General features: G+C 54.6%; 1 protein-coding gene across 10 annotated transcripts in view; it reads left to right on the top strand.

Moving 5' to 3' along the window:
* Positions 1–15,349: 15,349 nt before the first annotated feature.
* The window catches only part of TNRC6A (trinucleotide repeat containing adaptor 6A), a 42,960-nt gene continuing 38,249 nt past the window's right edge, over positions 15,350–20,060 (top strand). For 9 of the 10 annotated variants that reach the window (XM_033074560.1, XM_033074561.1, XM_033074565.2 and 6 more), the window contains exons 1-3: positions 15,350–15,436; positions 16,660–16,707; positions 18,919–18,954. In XM_033074560.1, the coding sequence (XP_032930451.1) occupies positions 15,432–15,436; positions 16,660–16,707; positions 18,919–18,954 (89 nt within the window). In that variant the 5' untranslated portion in view covers positions 15,350–15,431. Of the gene's footprint in view, positions 15,437–16,630; positions 16,708–18,918; positions 18,955–20,060 lie in introns of those variants that run through there. The other variant, XM_033074563.1, reaches the window with a different exon arrangement.

Consider the following 20,060-nt stretch of genomic DNA (forward strand, 5'->3'; position numbering starts at 1 on the left):
GCAGCACTCGGAGCTGCCCGGGATTTATGGGCAGCAGGAGCTCCCTGTGCCGTACCTGGGGAGCTCTGCTCACACCGTGACCGCTTCCAATTTCACACCGCCTTGAACTCGCTCTCACCGAGCTGGGGACATGAAAAATGTCTTTATTAAGGGAAGTCCTGGGCCCCTGATTGGGATCTAAATGTTTCTCTAATGTGTGCAGGGAGCCACGGTGGTCCCTGGGCTCCCCTGGGAGCCTGGCAAGGCACAGCATCTCCCAGGAAGGGATTGTCCCGTGGTTCTGCTGCTGTGACACCTGGAGCAGGCTGGTGGCACTCACTGTTGGGGTGCTGACCTCGCTACTGCCCCACATTCCCAAGGTGTGAGGGGTGACCCTGCTCCACATGCTGGGCCCCATGCAGAGCTGTAGGACACCGGGATTTTGGGAAGGGCACGGGGCTCAGGTGTGTGCCCATCACCTGTGTGTGCTGCAGGTGCTGCTCTGCCCTTCTGTCAGGGCTCTGCTCCTCATCTGTGGGTCTGTGGCAGTCCCAGTACAGCATTTCCTCCTGTCCTCTGTCCCAGTACTGGTGAGCTGCTCTGCAGCAAGGTCCCCAAGATCCGTGTCCTTGTCTGTGTGTCCGTGTCCGTGTCCGTGTGTCCATGTCCGTGTGTCTGTGTTCATGTGTCTGTGTTCATGTGTCTGTGTGTCTGTGTCCATGTGTCCATGTCCGTGTGTCTGTGTCCATGTCCATGTGTCCGTGTCCCTGTCCATCTGCCTGTGTCCGTGTCTGTGTCCATGTGTCCATGTCCGTGTGTCCCTGTCCATGTCTGTGTCCATGTCCCTGTCCATATCCCTGTCTGTGTGTCCGTGTCCCTGCCCTTGTCCCTGTCCATGTGTCCCTGTCCGTGTCTGTGTCCATGTGTCTGTGTTCATGTCCGTGTGTCTGTGTCCATGTCTGTGTCTGTGTTCATGTCCGTGTGTCTGTGTCCCTGACCCTATCCATGTGCCTGTGTCTGTGTGTCCATGTCCCTGTCCCTGCATCCATGTCCATATCTCTGTGTCCCTGTCTGTGTCCATGTGTCTGTTCATGTCCGTGTGTCCGTGCCCCTGTCCATCTGCCTGTGTCCCTGTGTCCCTGTCTGTGCTGGACCCACCGGAGCAGCCCTGGTGTCTGCCCTTCCAGCTGCTCCTGCAGCACTCCTGGGTTGAGGATTCCCTCCGTGGGTTGGGGATTCCCTCGCTGGGATGAGCATTCCCTTCCCCGGGTTGGGCATTCCCTCCCTGGGCTGAGCATTCCTCTCTCTGGGTTGGGGATTCCCTCCCTGGGGTGAACATTCCCTCCCTGGATTTGGGATTCCCTCCCTGGATTTGGGATTCCTTCCCTAGGTGAACATTCCCACCCTGGGGTGAACATTCCCTCCCTGGGGTGACCATTCCCTCCCTGGGTGAACATTCCCTCCCTGACCATCTCTCATCCCCACATGTCCTGGCCCCAGGAATCCGGCACTGAACCTGGGTCTGAGTCCAGCCCGGACCCTCCTGGCGGCTCCAGCCCCCCCAGCTTGCCCAGGGCTCTGTGATTATCCCCATCCCTGTAATTAGCTGCTCAGGCTGTGATTGCCCCATTGTCCGCTGGATGGGCTTAATCATTCTTTTCTCCTACAGTGGCAATTTTGTTCCAATTAATTATTTCAGTTTGAACAGCAATAGCTGGTTGAGTTTAGAGAGAAATTAAAAGGGTAGGGAAGGATAATGAGGAATGAGCTAACGAGGGAGAGGTTGCAGACAGGGCTGCACGGGTCCCTGCTTCTCCTCCAGCCTCTTGCTTGCTCCCCAGAGAGATTTATAGGGCTGGGAAATGCTCATGGGAGGGAGCCCGAGATCTCTCACCCTGCTGGCCAGACCCAAACATCGCCATAAAACTCTTTATGTCACGGCCAGGAGCAAGCTGACATCACTGCATGTCCTCACCAACGCCCAGCAGCACGGGTGATGTTCTCAAGGTGATTTCAGATGAGGTTGATCTGGATTTTTAAAAATTTAAAAATAAATAAATTTAAGGCTTGCCAAGGTTTTGTAGGGAGTAGAAAAAAAAACAACATTAATGCTTTTCAAGACTTACAAAAATGCTGCCTGTGAAATTCATGTATAATTCAATGAATTGCAGAGTAGTTTGAATATTTGAATTATGTATAGTCAAAGCAATGAAAAATTTGCATTTCCTCACTCTGAGGCCCCCAGACACAGCTCCCCCAGTGCCCCCTCCCCAAAAGGCAGCTCCTGCCTCTGCACCCCCTGAGCTATGGAGCCTCATTGCTCTGGAGGAATTGAGCTCGACTGGAAAAACACGGACACAAAGTGTGGCTGCTGATCCCTCCCTGATCCCGGCTGTGATCTCAGCCAGGGTGGGCACTGCTTGGCATTGCTGAGCACTGCTGAGCACTGCTGAGCACTGCTGGGCACTGCTGGGCACTGCTGGGCATTGCTGAGCACTGCTGGACACTGCTGGTCACTGCTGGGCATTGCTGGGCGCTGTTGGGCACTGCTGGTCACTGCTGGGCACTGCTGGACATTGCTGAGCACTGCTGCGCACTGCTGGGCATTGCTGGTCACTGCTGGGCACTGCTGGGCACTGCTGGGGATTGCTGGGCATTGCTGGACACTGCTGGACACTGCTGGGCACTGCTGGGCATTGCTGCCCCGGCCCCAGGAGTGATGGGCACGGCTCCAGCCGAGCCCAGAGGAGGATGGAGCAGCCGAGCTCCCAGCGCTGCCCAGGGGGATGGAGGGGGCTCATCCCTGCCCTCACCTCTCTCAGGGGCTGCTCTGGCCTCGCTGCTCCTTCCCCCAGCTGGGTCTTTGGTCCATCCCTCAAACCCCCGTGGAAGTGTTTGTGTCCTCTCCGCTGCAGGGCTGGGACGTGGCAGCTCCTGCTTCTGGTGCAGCCAGGAAAAAAATGGAAAATACCAACAAACTGCTCCCTCTGCCCCTCCCTCCACCCGCTCTCCAGATGCTGTAAATTTTCATCAGTATGCTGTAATTTAATGATCTGCTCCCGAGAGAAAATTAGTCTTCAATTTACCAAAACTTCCTTGTTAATTTAAGCACAATAGTGGGGAGCGCTGCACGTGCCAGGTCCTGCACCCTGCTCCTCCCTCCCACCTGGGGAAGGACAAATGTTGGGACAATTCTAATATAATACACTAAAATCCAAGAGTTAATTTGGCACCTGGCAAGCTCCAGTTCAGGACTGGGAGAGGCAGAACGTGCTGGGCTTGCTGGGCATGAGCCAGCCTGCTCACCCAGGAGGCAGCTGCCACCAAACCCTCGGGGTTTTAAAACCATGACCTTGGCAGAGCTGCACCATCCTGGGCAAAGCCCTCTCCAGGACCAGGGGTGGCTCTGTCTGAGCTCTGCCCCTCCCTGGGTGCAGGACCAGGGCTCCAGGCTCTGCTGCCCCCCTGCCCAGGAGGGGTCTGGGGGCATCCCTGCCCAGCTCCTGCCCTGTCAGCTCCTCCCCAGCTCACACTGAGATGGATGGTGGTGGCTCTGCTCCTCCTGTGGCACAGGCTAGGTGCTGGGAGTGCAGGCAAAGTGCTGTTTGAGGAGCTCATTAACTTGAAAAATTGGGTCCAGAGGGCTCATTTGTCTGAGAGCAGTTCACTGTTTTTTCTAGTAATGTGGAAAATGAGGGAGGGGGATCTGAGCCTCTCCTCAGTGACTGGCTCTGTGATTTACCCCTTTCTCATTCACCTTATTGCCCTCAAATTGCCTTTAATACTATTTATTTTCCATGGGAACTTCACTCCCGTGGGGCTGCGCCTGTGGGACAGAGCAGGCACTGGGACAGGTTTGGCCAGGCTGGCACTGCAGGGATGGCTCTGATGCCCCTGGTCAGGCCCAGGAGGTTCCCAGCAGGGCTGCCAGGCACTGCTGTGTGTTTGCTCTCAGATCCTGGTCCCCAGGGCTGTGTCCCCTCCCTCGTTGTGGTGGGAGCTGCTGGGCAGAGCCTGCCCAGAGTGTCAGGAGGGGCTGACCCGGGTCTGGCACGGCCACCAGCACAGGGATGTGTCAGATGCTGACCCGGGTCTGGCACGGCCACCAGCACAGGGAGGTGCAGGATGCTGTTTGTGGAGAGGCTCTGAGGGCAGCTGAACCCTTCCTTGATGATTGCCTTGTTTTTCTGAGCAGGTTTGGGGCAGAGGCAGCTGAAGGACACCTGGCACAGGACACAGCGCTCCTGCCCTGCTGGGGCTGCAGTCCCACCCTGCTGGCAGCCCCACATCACACCAGTGCTGGCAGCAATGCCCCCTCTGCCCCTCACTGATCATGGAGGCAGAGCTGCCAAACTGCAGCCAGGGATGGGGGAGCCTGGAGTGATCCCCTGGCCCATGGCAGGGAATGGGGCTGAGATCTCTCCGTGGGGGTGGGAGAGAGTGTAAGAGGAGGATGTGGAGAGGAGTTCATGGAGAGGAGGACATGGAGACGAGTTTATGGAGAGGAGGATGTAGAGAGCAGTTCATGGAGAGGAAGATGTGGAGAGGAGTTCGTGGAGAGGAGCTCATGGAGAGGAAGACATGGAGAGCAGTTCATGGACAGGAGGATGCAGAAAGCAGTTCATGGAGAGGAGTGCATGGAGAACAGTTCATGGAGAGGAGGATGTAGAGAGCAGTTCATGGAGAGCAGGTCATGGAGAGGAGGGCGTGGAGAGGAGGATGCAGAGAGCAGTTCATGGAGAGCAGTTCATGGAGAAGAGGACACAGAGAGCAGTCCATGGAGAGGAGGACATGGAGAGGAGTTCATGGAGAGGAGGACATGGAGAGCAGTTCATGGAGAGGAGGATGTGGAGAGGAGTTCATGGAGAGCAGTTCATGGAGAGCAGTTCATGGAGAGGAGGATGCAGAGAGCAGGTCATGGAGAGGAGTTAATGGAGAGGAGTTCATGGAGAGGAGGATGTAGGGAGCAGTTAATGGAAAGGAGGACATGGAGAGGAGTTCATGGAGAGGAGGACATGGAGAACAGTTCATGGAGAACAGTTCATGGAGAACAGTTCATGGAAAGGAGGATGCAGAAAGCAGTTCATGGAGAGGAGGATGCAGAGAGCAGGTCATGGAGAGGAGTTAATGGAGAGGAGTTCATGGAGAGGAGGATGTAGGGAGCAGTTCATGGAAAGGAGGACATGGAGAGCAGGTCATGGAGAGGAGGATGCAGAGAGCAGTTCATGGAGAACAGTTCATGGAAAGGAGGATGCAGAAAGCAGTTCATGGAGAGGAGGATGCAGAGAGCAGGTCATGGAGAGGAGTTAATGGAGAGGAGTTCATGGAGAGGAGGATGCAGAGAGCAGTTCATGGAGAGGAGGATGTGGAGAACAGTTCATGGAGAGGAGGATGCAGAGAGCAGTTCATGGAGAGCAGGTCATGGACAGGAGTTCATGGAGAGGAGGATGTAGAGAGCAGTTCACGGAGAGGAGGACGTGGCAGGAGGTCCCACCTGGAGCTCCCTGGAGCTGATGGAGTGAGGGCTTGGCCATGTGCAGCACTTCTGCACCCACCAAAGGCGACCTCAGCACCCCTGCAACCCCCACTGCACCCCTGCTGATCCCCCAGCCAGCCCTGCCCCAGACGTGGTTAAATTAGAAGGGAAATCTATTTCCTGTTTTAAAAAACCAGGGGATCAAAGTCAGTGTTAAATATAGATATATGATATGTAAATGAATCTGACAACTGAGTGAATAAAAAATGAGGGTTTAAATTATTGAAGGGTGGGAGGAGATGGCGCATGCAAATAGCATTAATGTGGAAAGAGGCAGTGCTCAGAACAGGGAAAGGAGGTTTTGAAACGTAATTATTTCTTTTAAGAAAAGGGCTACACATAAAATAAAAGCCAACAGAGCTGGTGTGTGTTTGTCTCAAAGCCTTTCCTCTCCTGCCCATCCCTTTATCCTTCTGGCTTTTTTTTCCCCCCTGCAAAGCAAAGAGAGAAATCAAAGGCTACTGAGTTTTTTTAGCTTTAATTAAAATAAGATAAATGAAGTTTTAGTTGCTCACAAGAAGGAGTGAGGCCCAGGGTGTCCATTCACAGGGATGGGAGGGCAGGAGCAGGTGCTGGGTGATTGCTGTGGTGGGGACAGGGCTCTGTGTCACAGCCACCCTGGAGTGGGGGGATCTCCAGCACTTTGCAGAGGAGGTGTGGGCTGAACTTTCACAAAAAACACCCACCTGACCACGTCAGCCCCAGGGTTTCAGTCCAGCTGTGCTGTGCAAACACTTTGCTGGTTTTTGTTCCTGTTCCTCCCTGTGCTGCAGGGCCTGAGGGGCAGGATCAGAGATGGGGCTGGCTGTGGTAGCGTTGGCCATTCAGTCCTGAAAATAGGAAACTCGCTGGTGACTTTTATCAGTGGTAAAGCTGACAAGGAATTCTGGTGGTGTCCCCATCACCTTCCCCAGCACCCCACCCTCTTCAAGGCAGGTTATGGGTTCTCTTTCCCTCACTCAGAATGTGATGGCTTGGGACGAGTGGTTAAATCTATAGATCATAATGTCATTTATTAGAAAAGTGCCTCCCTGGGGACTCTCATCCTTCGTTCATTATTTGTCGTGTGCTGACAGTGAGCTCTGCTGTGTCTAATCTGTCTTTGTGGCTGTTTACACAGCCCTCACTGTGCTGGCACCTGAGTGTCTCCCATGGCTTAAAAAATGATGGTTTGCTTCCTGCTCCCTCTCTACTCTGCAAAGCCCCAGGGGCTTCAGGCTTTATGGAGAGCATATGGGACAGGTTTTCCTGTTCCCTTCCAAGGCACCTCCAAGGTGGAGGGTCCTCCCCAGGGTGTGCACAGGGTGTGGGGCTCACACTGCCCACGATGCTGCCAGGGCTGCTCATGGAGCTGTCTGTGAGCTCAGGGTGGTCCTGGCGTGCCCCACACCACCTCAGGCTGCCCTGGTGTGCCCCACATCACCTCAGGCTGCCCTGGTGTGCCCCACATCACCTCAGGCTGCCCTGGTGTGCCCCACACCACCTCAGGCTGCCCTGGCAGCAGCTCCTGCCTGGTGTGGGCCGTGGGCAGGTGGAGGTGAAGGCAAGGCTGTCCTCCAGCCCACAGTGGGAGCCCCAGGTGTTCCCTGCCTGCATCCTGGGGGGCACACGAGCCATCCACGACTCTCCAGGCTTTGGGACAGGACCCAGGCAGCTCCTGCTCCTGAGTGGTGAATGGCCTGCACCAGGACCAGGCACACAAATCGTGTTCATCACCACCAGCCTTTCATGCCATAATTCTGCACGGCTGTTCCATCCTTCTGCAGGTGATCCCTGGGATCTGTGGGATGGTTTGCTCTCTCTGTGTCATTGCCCAGGCCAGCTCAGGGGCTTGTGCCCCCTGCACAAACTCATTAAAGCAGTATTTCCCCGCTAGACAGCTTTAGCATCAATGAAATGAAGGGGAAAGAGAATTCCTCGGTGGGTGCCCCCTCATTTTCACTGTCTGCTTGACAGATGCTGTTCATGCCACTTGTGGGCAGGTCCCAGGTCGGCACCCTGAGCCAGCTCCTGGCCCAGCCTCCCTGCGGGGCTCAGGCGCTTTCCCTGCCGCGCTTCTCGGCGCTGGCCCCGTGCTCGGTGGCTCCCGGTCCATCCCATCCCCATCCCCATCCCCATCCCCATCCCATTATCCCATCCCTGTATCCCATTATCCCATCCCATCCCATTTTCCCATCCCATTTTCCCATCCCATCCCATCCCATCCCATCTCATTGATCCCATCCCATCCCATCCCATCCCATCCCATCCCATCCCATCCCATTATCCCATCCCTGTATCCCATCCCATTATCCCATCCCGTTATCCCATCCCGTTATCCCATCCCGTTATCCCATCCCGTTATCCCATCCCATCCCATTATCCCATCCCATTATCCCATCCCATCCCATCCCATCCCACCCCATTATCCCATCCCATCCCATCCCATCCCGGTCCTCTCCCGGCCCCGTCTCCATGGCGACGCGCTCTCCGTGCCGCAGAGCATCCTTGGCTCGCCACTTCCAGCGCTGCGTTTGTGCTCCCAGCCTTTGTCTCCCGCCTGGCGCTGGCAGCCGGCCAGGCCAGGCATCCATTTCAAAGCAGCCTTTGTTTTATCGGTGCAGTGGCTGCTCAGAAATCCGTGGGATTCAGGCAGGGTGAGGACAGTGTGTTTCCCCTCTCTGCTGTCCCTGAGCTGCTGTGACCCCACGGCCGGGCCGAGGGCAGCAGGACGGGGCTGTGCTGGCCAGGAGAGAGCGGGGCAGTTCTGCCCCTGTGCCCTCCCCAGGCACAGCTGACATTTCCCTGCCCAGTCACAAGGGCCATTTTCAGCACAGCCCTGCCCTCCAGGCTGAGGGGCAGCCAGCTCTGCTGAGCTGAGGTAGAAGATTCCAGCCCCCGTGCTGGGATCCTGCCCGAGCTCGCTGCTGCTCCCCTCTGTGCTGCCAGCTCGGGCAGAGGCAGGGCACACCGTGCCATCCATTAATTGTGATACCTGTCCTTGCTTCCAGGGAGTTCAAGGCTTTAAAGAAGGGGTGATGTTACACATGTGCTCAGAGATGGATGCAGAAGTACCTGCATGCATCCACAGGTGTGTTATTGAGGGTCTGGGGGAATCCTGGCACTCCTGTCCCTGTGACCTTCCCCAGGTCCCCAGGAGGGGACACAAAAGGGGGCTGTGAGGTGTCACTGCTCAGGCCCTGGTGCTCCCCAGGGTGTCCCTGCAACCCTCAGAGCATGGAGTGAGTCAGGAGGGAAATGAGAACACTGAATACTTCATTAAGGGCAGAAGCAGCAGCTCTGTGTCAGCCTTGCCCAGTAAAAAACGTCTCCAGGAGAACCTGTCCATTGAAACAGGCATCAGGGAAGGAGCAGGAGCTGGGCAGCCAGTCCTGGGAGCAGTTCATCCAGCAGTTTGTCCTTCCTGCTGCTATGGAACTCCTCCAGCCTGGGCCACATCCCTCGGAGCCTGGCTGTGCCAAGCTGGGGTGGGCACCGGGGGCTGGACTCGAGGGTCTCACTGGAAGGACCTTTACACCTTGCCAAGCCTCAGACACTCTCCTGAGGGATTCACTGCATCGTTATGGTGAGACGTGACCACCTCAGCACCACTCTGACTGCAACTGGGAGCACTGGGAGCACTGGGAGCACAGGAGTTCAGGGTCCCACAGAAAAACCACAGCAGGTGCAGCTGTGGCTCAGGCACAAGAGGGGCTGGAAGAGTCACCCTGGCAGCACTGACATGACTTTGCATGAGGACACTTCCCCACATGGAGACAGTCCCAGAGGTAAAAAGTGCCAGAGCTCCTGCCGTGGTCTGTGGTGCTGTTCAATAAAGAGCGTCCTGGCCCCGTTTATTCTCCATAATTAGGAAACTCAGCAGACAAATCGCTCTCTGAAGCCTGAACCAGACCATATTGCTGGCACAAAAAGAGCTGGTCTGCGACAGAGCAGGAATTGCTTGTGCCATTTCTGTGAGAAGAGCAAGGAAACAGGTGAAATCTGTCAATGTGGTGCTGTACTGAGAAAGGGCAGGAGTGAGTGAGTGAGGGGATTGATGAGCATTGTTTGGGAAGGGCTCAGTGCTGCTGGGCACAGTGCAGGGCAGAGCACAGGAGCAGGGGGTGCAGCCTGGCAGGTGGGAGCTGCTGACTGCAGCCCCTGGCCCCTCCTGCGCTCCAGGTGCTCCCATTCCTCTGGAATTTTCTCTGGAGAAGCAGCTCGCATCTCTCACCTATTCACCAGTCTAGATTAATCCTGGAGGACGGGTGAGCTCTGCCGTGGGTGTAGCTGGGCTGAAGGCAGGGGAAGCTGTTTCCTCTGTGGACATCAGTGTTTGCACAAGGCCATCACAAACAGCTGAGGCTGGAGGCAGAAACAGGAGGGGAACACTTTACCCTGCCCACACCACCCATGTCCTCTGCCTGGTGGGTTGTGGCTCTGTGGGCTCTCCAAAAAACGCCCCACTGCTTTTTGGAATTGTATTTTAGGTTATCAAAAACCTGGGAACAAGCTAGAAAGAGCCATGGCAATGGAAGAGAGCCCAGCAGACTTGATGTGGGCAAACTGGCTGAGCTGCCCACAGGGCAGGTGATGCCCAGGGTGGCTGGAGCCAGCTGCTGGGGCAACACCTCGAGGGGAACCTCTGGAGCTGGGGGACACCCCCAGCAGCCCCACAGGGGATTTGGACTGGGCTGTATTCACTGACACCTGAGCAGTGGGGAGCAGGAGACCTGGGCAGGGCTGCAGGAAGCCCAGGGCTGTGATTCCCTTTGGAAGCACAGTGCAGCCTGGTAAATAAATAAAGACTGGATCTTGTCTCCTGTGCTGCAGCACTTGCAGGACGCGAGGCTGCTGTAATTGGCTGGGTGCAGAGCGAAATCCAGGCTCAGCGATTCCATTTTGCAGTTGGCAGCCTTCCCAAACGCAGATCAGGGAATGCAAGTTGGACTGGCTTTAAAACACAGGGAAATCCTTTATCTTTGATAATTTTTTTGCTGATTTAAAGGGTTGGATTAAATCCTCATTTAATAACCCCAAGTGCCTGCTCTGCCCTGCTCGGAGAGCGGTGCCAAGGCGCTGGGGCCCGGAGGAAAGGCAGGGAATGTTCTCCCAGCACAGATCCCGTGGCTGTTTGCTGCTGCAGCCCGTGAAACAAAACCCACTGTGTAACCCCCAGCCTCCTTGCTTCCCAGGTCTGCTTGTTCCCAGCTGCTTCCCAGGTCTGCTTCCAACTGCTGTCAGGGCTGATTGGAAGGCAAGCCCAGCACTTTGTGCTACCAACTTCCAGTTATGTCATTTGTGGGTTTTTCTCCTAATTAAGGATCCTCAGAGCCCCGAATGTTCCTCTCCAGCACACAGCCCAGCTGACTGCTCTGACAGGCTCTGGGGCAGGGATTGTTTTATCAGTAAGTGCTGCCTGTTCAGTACCTTTGTACTGCCGCCTCTTACCGTCGCCTGGGCTATTTTTAAATCCTTAAATAAAGCATCTACAATGAAAAAGAAAGGAGCCTCCTTGCAGAGGAACACAGAGCTACCACATTGACGAGGAGACTGTTTTCCCTTGTCTGTCAAATCAGCTCATTTAGATTATTTAAGTCAAGAGCAATTTTGAAAACAATCTGTTTTGCCGGTGACAGCGGCTCCGCTCTGTGCAGCGATGCCGAATGGAGCCGGGGCTGAGAGTTATTGATGGCAAATTCCTCACATCCCCAGGCCCCAGCTTCTCCTGAGACAGCCCCAGCTCTGTTTTCCCCAGACATGAAGCTGAAAGTATTTTCTAACATGTCGGCTTCCTTTGCCTGGAGAGCAAACTGCAGCTGAAGGGGAAGGGCGGAGGGGATGGGAGCGCTGAAATGGCGCCAGCTCCTCTGGAACTGTTTTCAGCAGTGCATTTCTCTGCCTCCTGCAGCCGATTCTCTTGCCCTGATGATATGAAAAATGCTAATTAAAAGGTGAATGGGGATGTGGGGATGGGAGGACGCGTGTGTGTGCCAGGCTGGCAGGGTGTAGGGGTGGCTGCTGTTGCTGGGAGAGGATATTTGGGGATCACTGCCCAGGAGGGCATGTTTGCCCAGTGGTCAAAGTGCAACTGCACAGTCCGGCCCTGAATGCAGGCAGCTTGTTTGCCCTCCAAGAATTGCTTCCATGATTTCTGGTTTCTGATGCTGTGTGTGACCAGGGTGCTGCAGGGCTGTTCAGACCCACACCAGGGAAGGGCAGCCGTGCCAGGGTGAGGATGTGGCACGAGGGTGGCACAGGCTGGTTCCTCCCTGCACACACTGCCCTGCTCCTGGGGACAGGGATCCCATGAGGAAGAGAAGCACTGACATTTCACAGATTGGATTTATTTAAGGATTTATTCATCCTTCAAGCTGAGAGCAGCTCCCCAGCCAGGTGCTTGCGAACATCATTTTAAGCACAGAGGTGTTTTGCTGTCCCTTGGCTGGCAGAATCAGAATCTGGGGCCCTAGCAAAGGAGTCCAGAGGGCCAAGCTTCAGAGAGCACCAAGGGACAAAGAACAAACCAAAGAACTGTGGTAAGCAGGAGAGAAGGTCCTCCAGAACATCAGTTCCCAAATAACTACGCTCAGTGCACATCAAGGCTAAGAGCAGGAGTGATTAATTAACATGCAAGCGCTGTTCCATCCAGCACCCAGCACCACTGCTTTGGATGATGGGCTTTTGCATGCATGAAGCTTAATCTGCTGGTTCTCCTAGAAGAAAACATTCTTCCTACTTGAGGATTCCTGAATTTCCCTAGCCCGTGCAGGAATTCAGTTTCACACGTGTCAGAGCTCAGCTGAGCAGTGTTACCTTGAGGTGAGAGGTGAGATCATGAGGCTGATGCAGGGAGGAGGTGACAGGGTGAGTGATGGAGGGCTGGTCCTGCAGAGGCTTTGCTGATGGTGAGCAGCAGCTGCAGCACTCACCTGCAGGAACAAGACCACTGCTGCAGCGGTCTAGCTGCTAGGAGCACGTGCATAAATAACATTAGAGAACAATCTAAAATAATAAAGAAAGCTGCAGACCTTGACTATGAATTTTATTGACAGTGGCACAATGCAGTTAACAAACTGACATAACAGGAGTACATAATGAATTCATCAGCCTTCCCAACTGAGGACAGACTTAACAGCAGCCCTCCTACACCACGTGTAGTGCCTCCAAAGAGACATGAAACAGGGCTGCTGTGAATGGAACAGCGAGAGAGAGCTGAGTCACACTTCAGGAAATAATGGCTTTCAGTTACACACAATTACATGACAGTCCAAACTTTTTCATATGAAGAAAAATAAACAAGACCAAATTAACTTACAAGTTATTACAAGACACTGAGAAACTGATTTCAAGCTGTCACTTTACGGCAGTGCCTGTTCAGCTCACAGCGATGCTCTCTGCTTTACTGAGCCTCTAAGGACAAAAATAAACTCACTGGCTACTCTGCATTGTCACAAACGCTGCCTCAAACACTGCAGGACCTTCTCCAGCTGAAAAACACTGCACTTTGTCCATGCTGGCAGAACGACAGTGGGTGCTGCAGCAGATCTCCAGGACATGGCTCAAACAGAGGAATCAAACAGCATTGCTTTTCTCACTGCATTGGGAAAAATGGTCAAGGCCCACTGGAACTGGGCTGGAAAATGCTGGTGACAATGTACAGCTGGAGGCAAGGAGTGAGAACTTCTCCATGCCAACAAAACCTCGGTTGGGAGTGCTTGCCAGATGCTGAACCACTTGCTGGGAATTCTTGTCCCCTCAGTCTCACTGGTTCCTGACTGCTGCTCTCAATTCCAATCCATTATCCTGTTCAGTCCTTTGACTGGTTTGATTTTCCTAATTTCTGGGATATTGCTACTGAAGCCTAGCCCAGTAACAGTGTGGCTCATGTACTCCACACTCTTCATTTGCTGCATTTGAAGTATCTCTGTGTGTTTTGGATTATATATATCGGTCTCTCACCAAGTTTGCCAGTGCTGGGGACTTTTCTATTCCCTCCCTCAACCCAACAGTCAGTGAAAGGTTAAGAGAAATGTCTGTGTGGTTATTTAAACACTAATTCCTTTTATCTGCCAGTTATTGGTGCCCCAAGCCTGGCACAGAGCTGGCACAGCTGCCCCACACAGGGAAAACACGCGTGGAAATGGATGTTCTGTCCCTCTGCGCCTTGTCCTGCATCACTTGGGGAACGACTGAGTCCTGCTGAGGGTGCTTGGTGAGACAGGAATTCCCGTGTGTGATCGGGATAACTAAAGACTACATGGTGTCACAGCCAGGAGGGTGATGTGAGGCAGGGCTCATCTCCTCCACCGTGCTGGGAGGGAGGACAAGAGGACATGGCCTCAAGCTGAGACACGGCACGTTCAGATTAGATGTCAGAAATTTTTTTTTTTCACTTTTCAGGTGGTCAGGCTTTGGAAGAGGCTGCCCAGGGAGGTGGTGGAGTGTCCATCCATGGGAGGGTTTGAGAGGCACTGGGTGGTGAAGTTTTGGGGTTTAGGGGTTACAGCAGCAGTGCTGGTGGAAGGATGGATTGGATGATCTTAAAGGTGGTCACAGAATATCAGAATATCAGAACCGGAGCGGGAAGGGACCAACCGGGACCATCCACCCCAACTCCCGGCTGTGCAGAGGGAACCCCGACAGTCCCAGCCTGGCACCCCTGGAGCTCCCGCAGCCCGGGGGCCGTGCCCGTCCCTGGGGAGCCCGGAGGAGAGGGACGAGCCGTTCCCCGAGCTCCGAACCCGACACAGCCGCGGGCCGAGGGTCTGCTCTGCGGCTCCGTGAGCTCTAGCCCGGCCCCGATCCCCATCCCGATCCCCCGGGCTGGGGTCCCTGTCCCGGTCCAAGCCCCGCTTCCTCCGTGTCAAGGTCCCGGTCCCGGTCCCCCCGTGCCGGTGTCCTGGTCCCTGTTCCGGTCCCGGTGCCCCCGTTTTGGGGCCCCGGTCCCGCTCCCCCCGTGTCCTGGTCCTGGTCCCAGCCCCGCTCCCCCCGTTCCCGGTCCCGGTCCCGGCCCCGCTCCTCTCGCCCCGTTCCCGTTCCCGTCCCAGCCCCGCTCCCCCCGTTCCCGTTCCCGTGTCCCGTTCCCTCGCTGCTCCCCCCGTTCCCGTGTCCCGTGTCCCATGTCCCGTTCCCGTTCCCGTTCCCGTCCCTCTCCGCTCCCCCCGTTCCCGTTCCCGCTCCCCCCGTGTCCCGTTCCCGTGTCCCGTTCCCCTGTCCCGTGTCCCGTTCCCGGTCCCGTGTCCCGTTCCCGTCCCCGCTCCCCCCGTTCCCGTGTCCCGTTCCCGTCCCCGCTCCGCTCCCCCCGGTCCCGTTCCCATTCCCGGTCCCGTGTCCCGTTCCCGTCCCCGCTCCGCTCCCCCCGTTCCCGGTCCCGTTCCCTCTCTGCTCCCCCCGGTCCCGGTCCCGTTCCCGTTCCCACCCCCGTGTCCCGTGTCCCGTTCCCGGTCCCGTTCCCAGCCCCGCTCCCCCCGTTCCCGTTCCCGTGTCCCATGTCTCGTTCCCGTCCCCGCTCCGCTCCCCCCGCTCCGCTCCGCTCCCCCCGTTCCCGTGTCCCGTGTCCCGTTCCCCTGTCCCGTTCCCGTGCCCCGTTCCCGGTCGCGTTCCGATCCCAGCCCCGGTCCCAGTCCTGTTCCCGTTCCCAGCTCCGCTCCCCTCGTTCCCGGTCCCGTTCCCGTGTCCCGTTCCCCTGTCCCGTTCCCGTGTCCCGTTCCCGTCCCTCTCCGCTCCCCCCGCGCGCCCCGGAAGCGCGGCCGGGGCGGGTTCGCTTCCTGCGCGCGGGGCGGGCGGGCGGCGGCGGCAGGAAATGGCGGCGGAGCTGCGGCTGCAGCTGCCGGGCCCTCCCGCTCCGCAGCGCCGGGCTCAGCCCGCCTAGAGCCGCCGGCCGCGCCGGGCCCGCGCCGCAGCCTCCGGGACGGACTCCGAGCACTTTACATACATGAGGTAGCGGGGCGGGCGGGCGGCGCCGGGCCGGGCCGGGCCGGGCGGGGAGGGGAGGGGAGGGAAGGGCCGGGCGGCGGGGGAGCCCCCGGAGCCGCAGCGGGTGCGATCGAGCTGCGGCCGCCGCCGGAGGGGCCGCCCGAGGGGCTGCAGCGCCCGCCCGCAGCGATGTGTCCCGTTCGGGCCGGGCCGGGCCGGGCCGGGCTGGGCCGTGCCCTTCCCAGTCCGAGTTGGGCGCTGCGGGGCCGGCGGTGCGGCTCGGAGCGCGCCGGGGCTGCGCTCGCAGCGCGCCGGCGGGCTGAAGTGATGCAGCAGAATTGTTTCCCTTAAAGTCCTTGAGGCGCTGGAGTGCAAGGAGGGCAGGCGGGGATGGGTGTGGGGCGCAGGCAGCGCGCAGGGACCGCGCTGGGGTGCGGATGGGGCGTGCAGGGTGACAGCCGTGGGGTGCAGGGGTGGTGCTGGGGTGTAGGGATGGTTTTGGGATGGTGCTGGGCTGTAGGGATGGTGTAGGGATGGTGCAGGGATGCAGGAGTAGCACTGGGATACAGGGATGCTGCTGGGGTAACGAGTGGTACTGGGGTAGCAGGGATGGTGCAGGGATGCTGCTGGGATACAGGAATCGTGCAGGGATGGCGCTGGGATGCAGGGATAGTGCTGGGGTAACAGGGATGCTGCAGGGATGCTGCTGGGATGCAGGGATAGTGCAGGGGTGCTGCTGGGGTACAGGGATGGTGCTGGGATGCAGGAATAGTACTGGGGTACAGGGATGCTCCTGGGGTAATAGGGATGGTGCTGGGGCACACAGAGATATTATTGGGGCACACGGGGTGGCAGATGCAGGTCCTGCCCGCTCCTTTCGCCATCCCTGGGCAATCCCTGGTTAGTCCCGGGTCCCTGGGTGATCCCTGGTTGGTCCCGGGTCCCTGGGTGATCCCTGGTTGGTCCCGGGTCCCTGGGCAGTCCCTGGTTGGTCCCGGGTCCCGGGGTGATCCCTGGTTGGTCCTGGGTCCCGGGTTGGTCCCGGGTCCCTGGCAATCCCTGGTTGGTCCCGGGTCCCTGGGCAGTCCCTGGGCGATCCCTGATCCCTGGACAATCCCTGCTCTCGCCCTTCACCCCTGACCAACCCTGACCAACCCTGCAGCTCCCTGTGCATCCTGACCCGCACCGGTTTTATTTTCGTGCTGCATTGCTGTTGACATGGAAACCAATACCACTTTCTGTTCCAGAGAATTGGAAGCTAAAGCTACCAAAGAAGTCGAAAGAAAACTAAGCAGGTAAGAGACTCATTTAAATTCCCTCCCACAGCTTAGGTGGAAAGGTGGCCTAGGGCTAGGAATAGTTGTGGGCTTTATCGGGAGCTTTAATCTCTTGTTAATTGTAAGGATAAAAAAAACCTCTGAATTTGAAAACGTTCACTATTGCACGGAGAAATGTGTGCAAGTTCAGTTAATTCTGTAGACTAAACATCTTTCTAGCTGGGTTTTTTTTGTGTAACAACTTAAGACGTTTAATACAGTTTCTTTAATAGGGGAGGTTTTTGAAGGGAAAAATAACTTTTCTGCACTAAGTTGTAGTACCTAACAATAACTGAAAAATGAATTACAGGTTTGGTGGGTTTTTATACGCTTCAGCCAAACATTGTTTGGAGGCATGAACTCAATAAACTCTGTTGCCCTCTCACTGCTGGCTCTGCCTCTTAGCACGAAGAGTTAGCTGGTGAAGTTAGCTGCTGGATTTCCTGTTTACGTGTAGTTTTCAGAATGAGAACTTAGCAGAATGGGCTCGGAGTTAACTCCTTAACTCGGGCTTCAGAGTCACGTTGAACTAAGAATTCTGTGCCATAACATGTGTCACTTTTGTGTTCAAGTGGCTGTTTCTTCTGCACCGTTTGGTTTTGGTCAGGTCACTTTCTCGCAAGTATCTGCTCTGTTGGTTACTTTCTTTGTTTTCAACTTCTGTCCTACTTCCTTTTTGGGTTCTTTTTCAGTTAGACCTTTAAAGGCCTTTTGCTAGTGATCTGTTAAAGGGATTTCCACTGGGGCCATTTGAGATGTGCCCAAACCCTGAGTATAGCTGATAGAATCTCAGGTTTGGTACCCTGCTTTTTTCCTTCTTTCCTGTGCCCAAGCAGTCTCCAACTTCCAGGCTGAGCTATGACTGTTCTGTGACAGCTGCTTTGCTTCCCCCTGCTCTCAGTGCGTGTCTTCCCTTTTGTTTTGTTTTGTTTTTTTGGTAATACACTTAAGCATGAATGATTTTTCCCACGTTGTTGTTGAAATACAGGGGATGATTGGGAACCTTTAAGATACCTTTGGCACGTTGCTGTTAACCCATCAGCGTTCAGGGACTCGCTGCATTCGCCATGCCAGAAGTGATTTCAGAACTGTGATATTCAGAGTGACAGGGTGCTAAGTTCAGAGCAGCACTTGGTGCCAGTCGTAGTAAGTCAGGAGATCTTCACATTTTTATGACCTTAGCAGAGATCTTGTCATGCTGGCAGGCAGTGCTGAGAGTGAGAGGAAGTGAAAGAAAACTACAGAACTTCCGAAATTCAGTGGTTGGAGAGAAAATTCTGCTGTGGAACGGGTCCCCATATCTCTGAGACAGAGGAGTATGTTTTATTCATTTGAAAGATTCAGAACTGGTTTGAAGTTCACATGAATGCCCCAGCTGGTTTATGTTTAGCCAGGGAGCTCTGGTTGTGTGAGCTCACAGCTGATAAAGCGTGGCATGCCTGCGCTGCACAGACCTGATTAATTGTTTTACTGGGCTAGAGCTCAGCAGATAGCCCTCGCTCTTCCTCCAGTGTCATTATTTACAGTCTTATTAAATTTGCAGTGGCCTAGTCGAACTGTAAAAGAGCAAATATCCTTTCCTGGGAAGGTACATAGACCTGTGCTAGAGTTTATGTTAATCTCAGATTTCACAGTGTGAGTGCAGACTGTGAGCTCCACGGGACGTTGGCTTTGCTTTGTGTGTGTTCTGAAGTCACTTCTGGAGTTTATGCTTGTAAATTAATGGGTAGCAAATACACTTTGTAATCTTACTGGGAATATTGGCCTAGACTGTGGGTTTGTGATAGGATAAGTATTACAGCTTTCAGTGCAGCTTGCTTATCCAGTTGGAGTGATTCCTGTTTTACACTCAGGATTAGCATTTGGCTTGTCTGGCCTTTTGGAAAAGAATCCTCATTTGGTCTGTGTTCCCTCTAAAATTCACACATGCCTGGTGCTGTGCAAATATTCCTGGTCTCAAAAATAAGCTTAGTGCATGACTTGCAACAGCGATTCAAATAAATCCATTGCACACTCTGTTGTGGCATCATGTTGCTAATTAAATGTCACCTGATCAGCCACAACAAGAGCTGTCTGCTGTTAACTGGGGAAATCTAAGAGTTAAATTTGGTTAAAATCAGGACTGCTAAAAAATCACCATTTAGTTCTTCTGATTTAAGCAATAACTTTTCAATTCTGTTTGGTAAACAGGGCTTTCCTGCCTCATTTATGTGGAACTGAGAGAAGGTAAATATCTGAAATACGTTGACAATCATTTTCCCAACCCCAGGGGTTTGACTGTTGCTTCACAAGCATGCAAACCATAGGAAGAGTCTCCATTGCTTCCATCCACCTGTGATTCTGCCCACCTTGGTTGCAGACTGGCCATGCTTTGGGAGAGCAAACTTCTCACCTCTAGATTTCATCCATGTGTTCTGTAAAGTCGCTACTGTACGATTGATTTTTACACTTTCATGTAATAACAACCTCCATAATAATAACAACCATCATATTTCTGTGATATTTTCCTTACCTGCTGCAGGGAAAACATAGAGCTGGCCCAGTGACAGACATATAAAACCAGTGAGAAATGTAGTTGTTTCTGTTGATGTGTAAGCATTTGATTTTCTGTTTGGTTTCTGGGGGTGGCTCTTTTTCCTGATAAACTTATAAGAGATATCTGCTGTGAAACCAGAAGAGTTTATTGCACAGAAAACACTCTGTCCATGCTTTCAGGACCTTCACAAATACTTGGGTAAAAAGCCACATGCCTTTCTCCTGCACAGACCCCTCTTGAGGCTGGGGGGAGCTGCCAGGTGTTGCCCAGGTGGTGCCTGTGGTGTTTGGGTCTGGCAGCAGCCCCTGGAGCAGGCACAGCCCGTGCTGGGCTCCAGCAGTTGGTTGTGGAGCAGCAGTTTAATCTGCTTTCCTCGCTCCCTCATTTGTTACAGGAAGATAGGGATTGTTTATGGCTGCTGCTGCAGTCTTGTGTAGTTGGATGATAAACTTCTTGGGAAAGAGATCTCTCTTTTGTCTGCTTATGTAGCAGCAAACATCTTGGATGAAACTCGAGGGCAAAAAAACCACAAATATTCCAGAATTATGGCCCATTTGTTGTCCTGGTGTCTGGGAGCATCACTTCTGTGTTAGGGAAATGGGAGAGCTGAGTGGGTTCCAGGTAATGGTAGTGGCAGACCTGGTAGGTAGAATTCAGTCCCTTCACTTTTAGGGTGGTAATTTAAAGACTGAGGTATTTAAAAGCAGAAAAGAAAGTAGCTGATACACATTTACTAATTAATTATTCATGGAGGTATTTTTTTCCAGTTTTTAGCTTGGCAGCACCTCTGCTCTGT

The sequence above is a fragment of the Catharus ustulatus genome, chromosome 16 (genome assembly GCF_009819885.2).
Source record: "Catharus ustulatus isolate bCatUst1 chromosome 16, bCatUst1.pri.v2, whole genome shotgun sequence".
Lineage (NCBI taxonomy): Eukaryota > Metazoa > Chordata > Aves > Passeriformes > Turdidae > Catharus > Catharus ustulatus.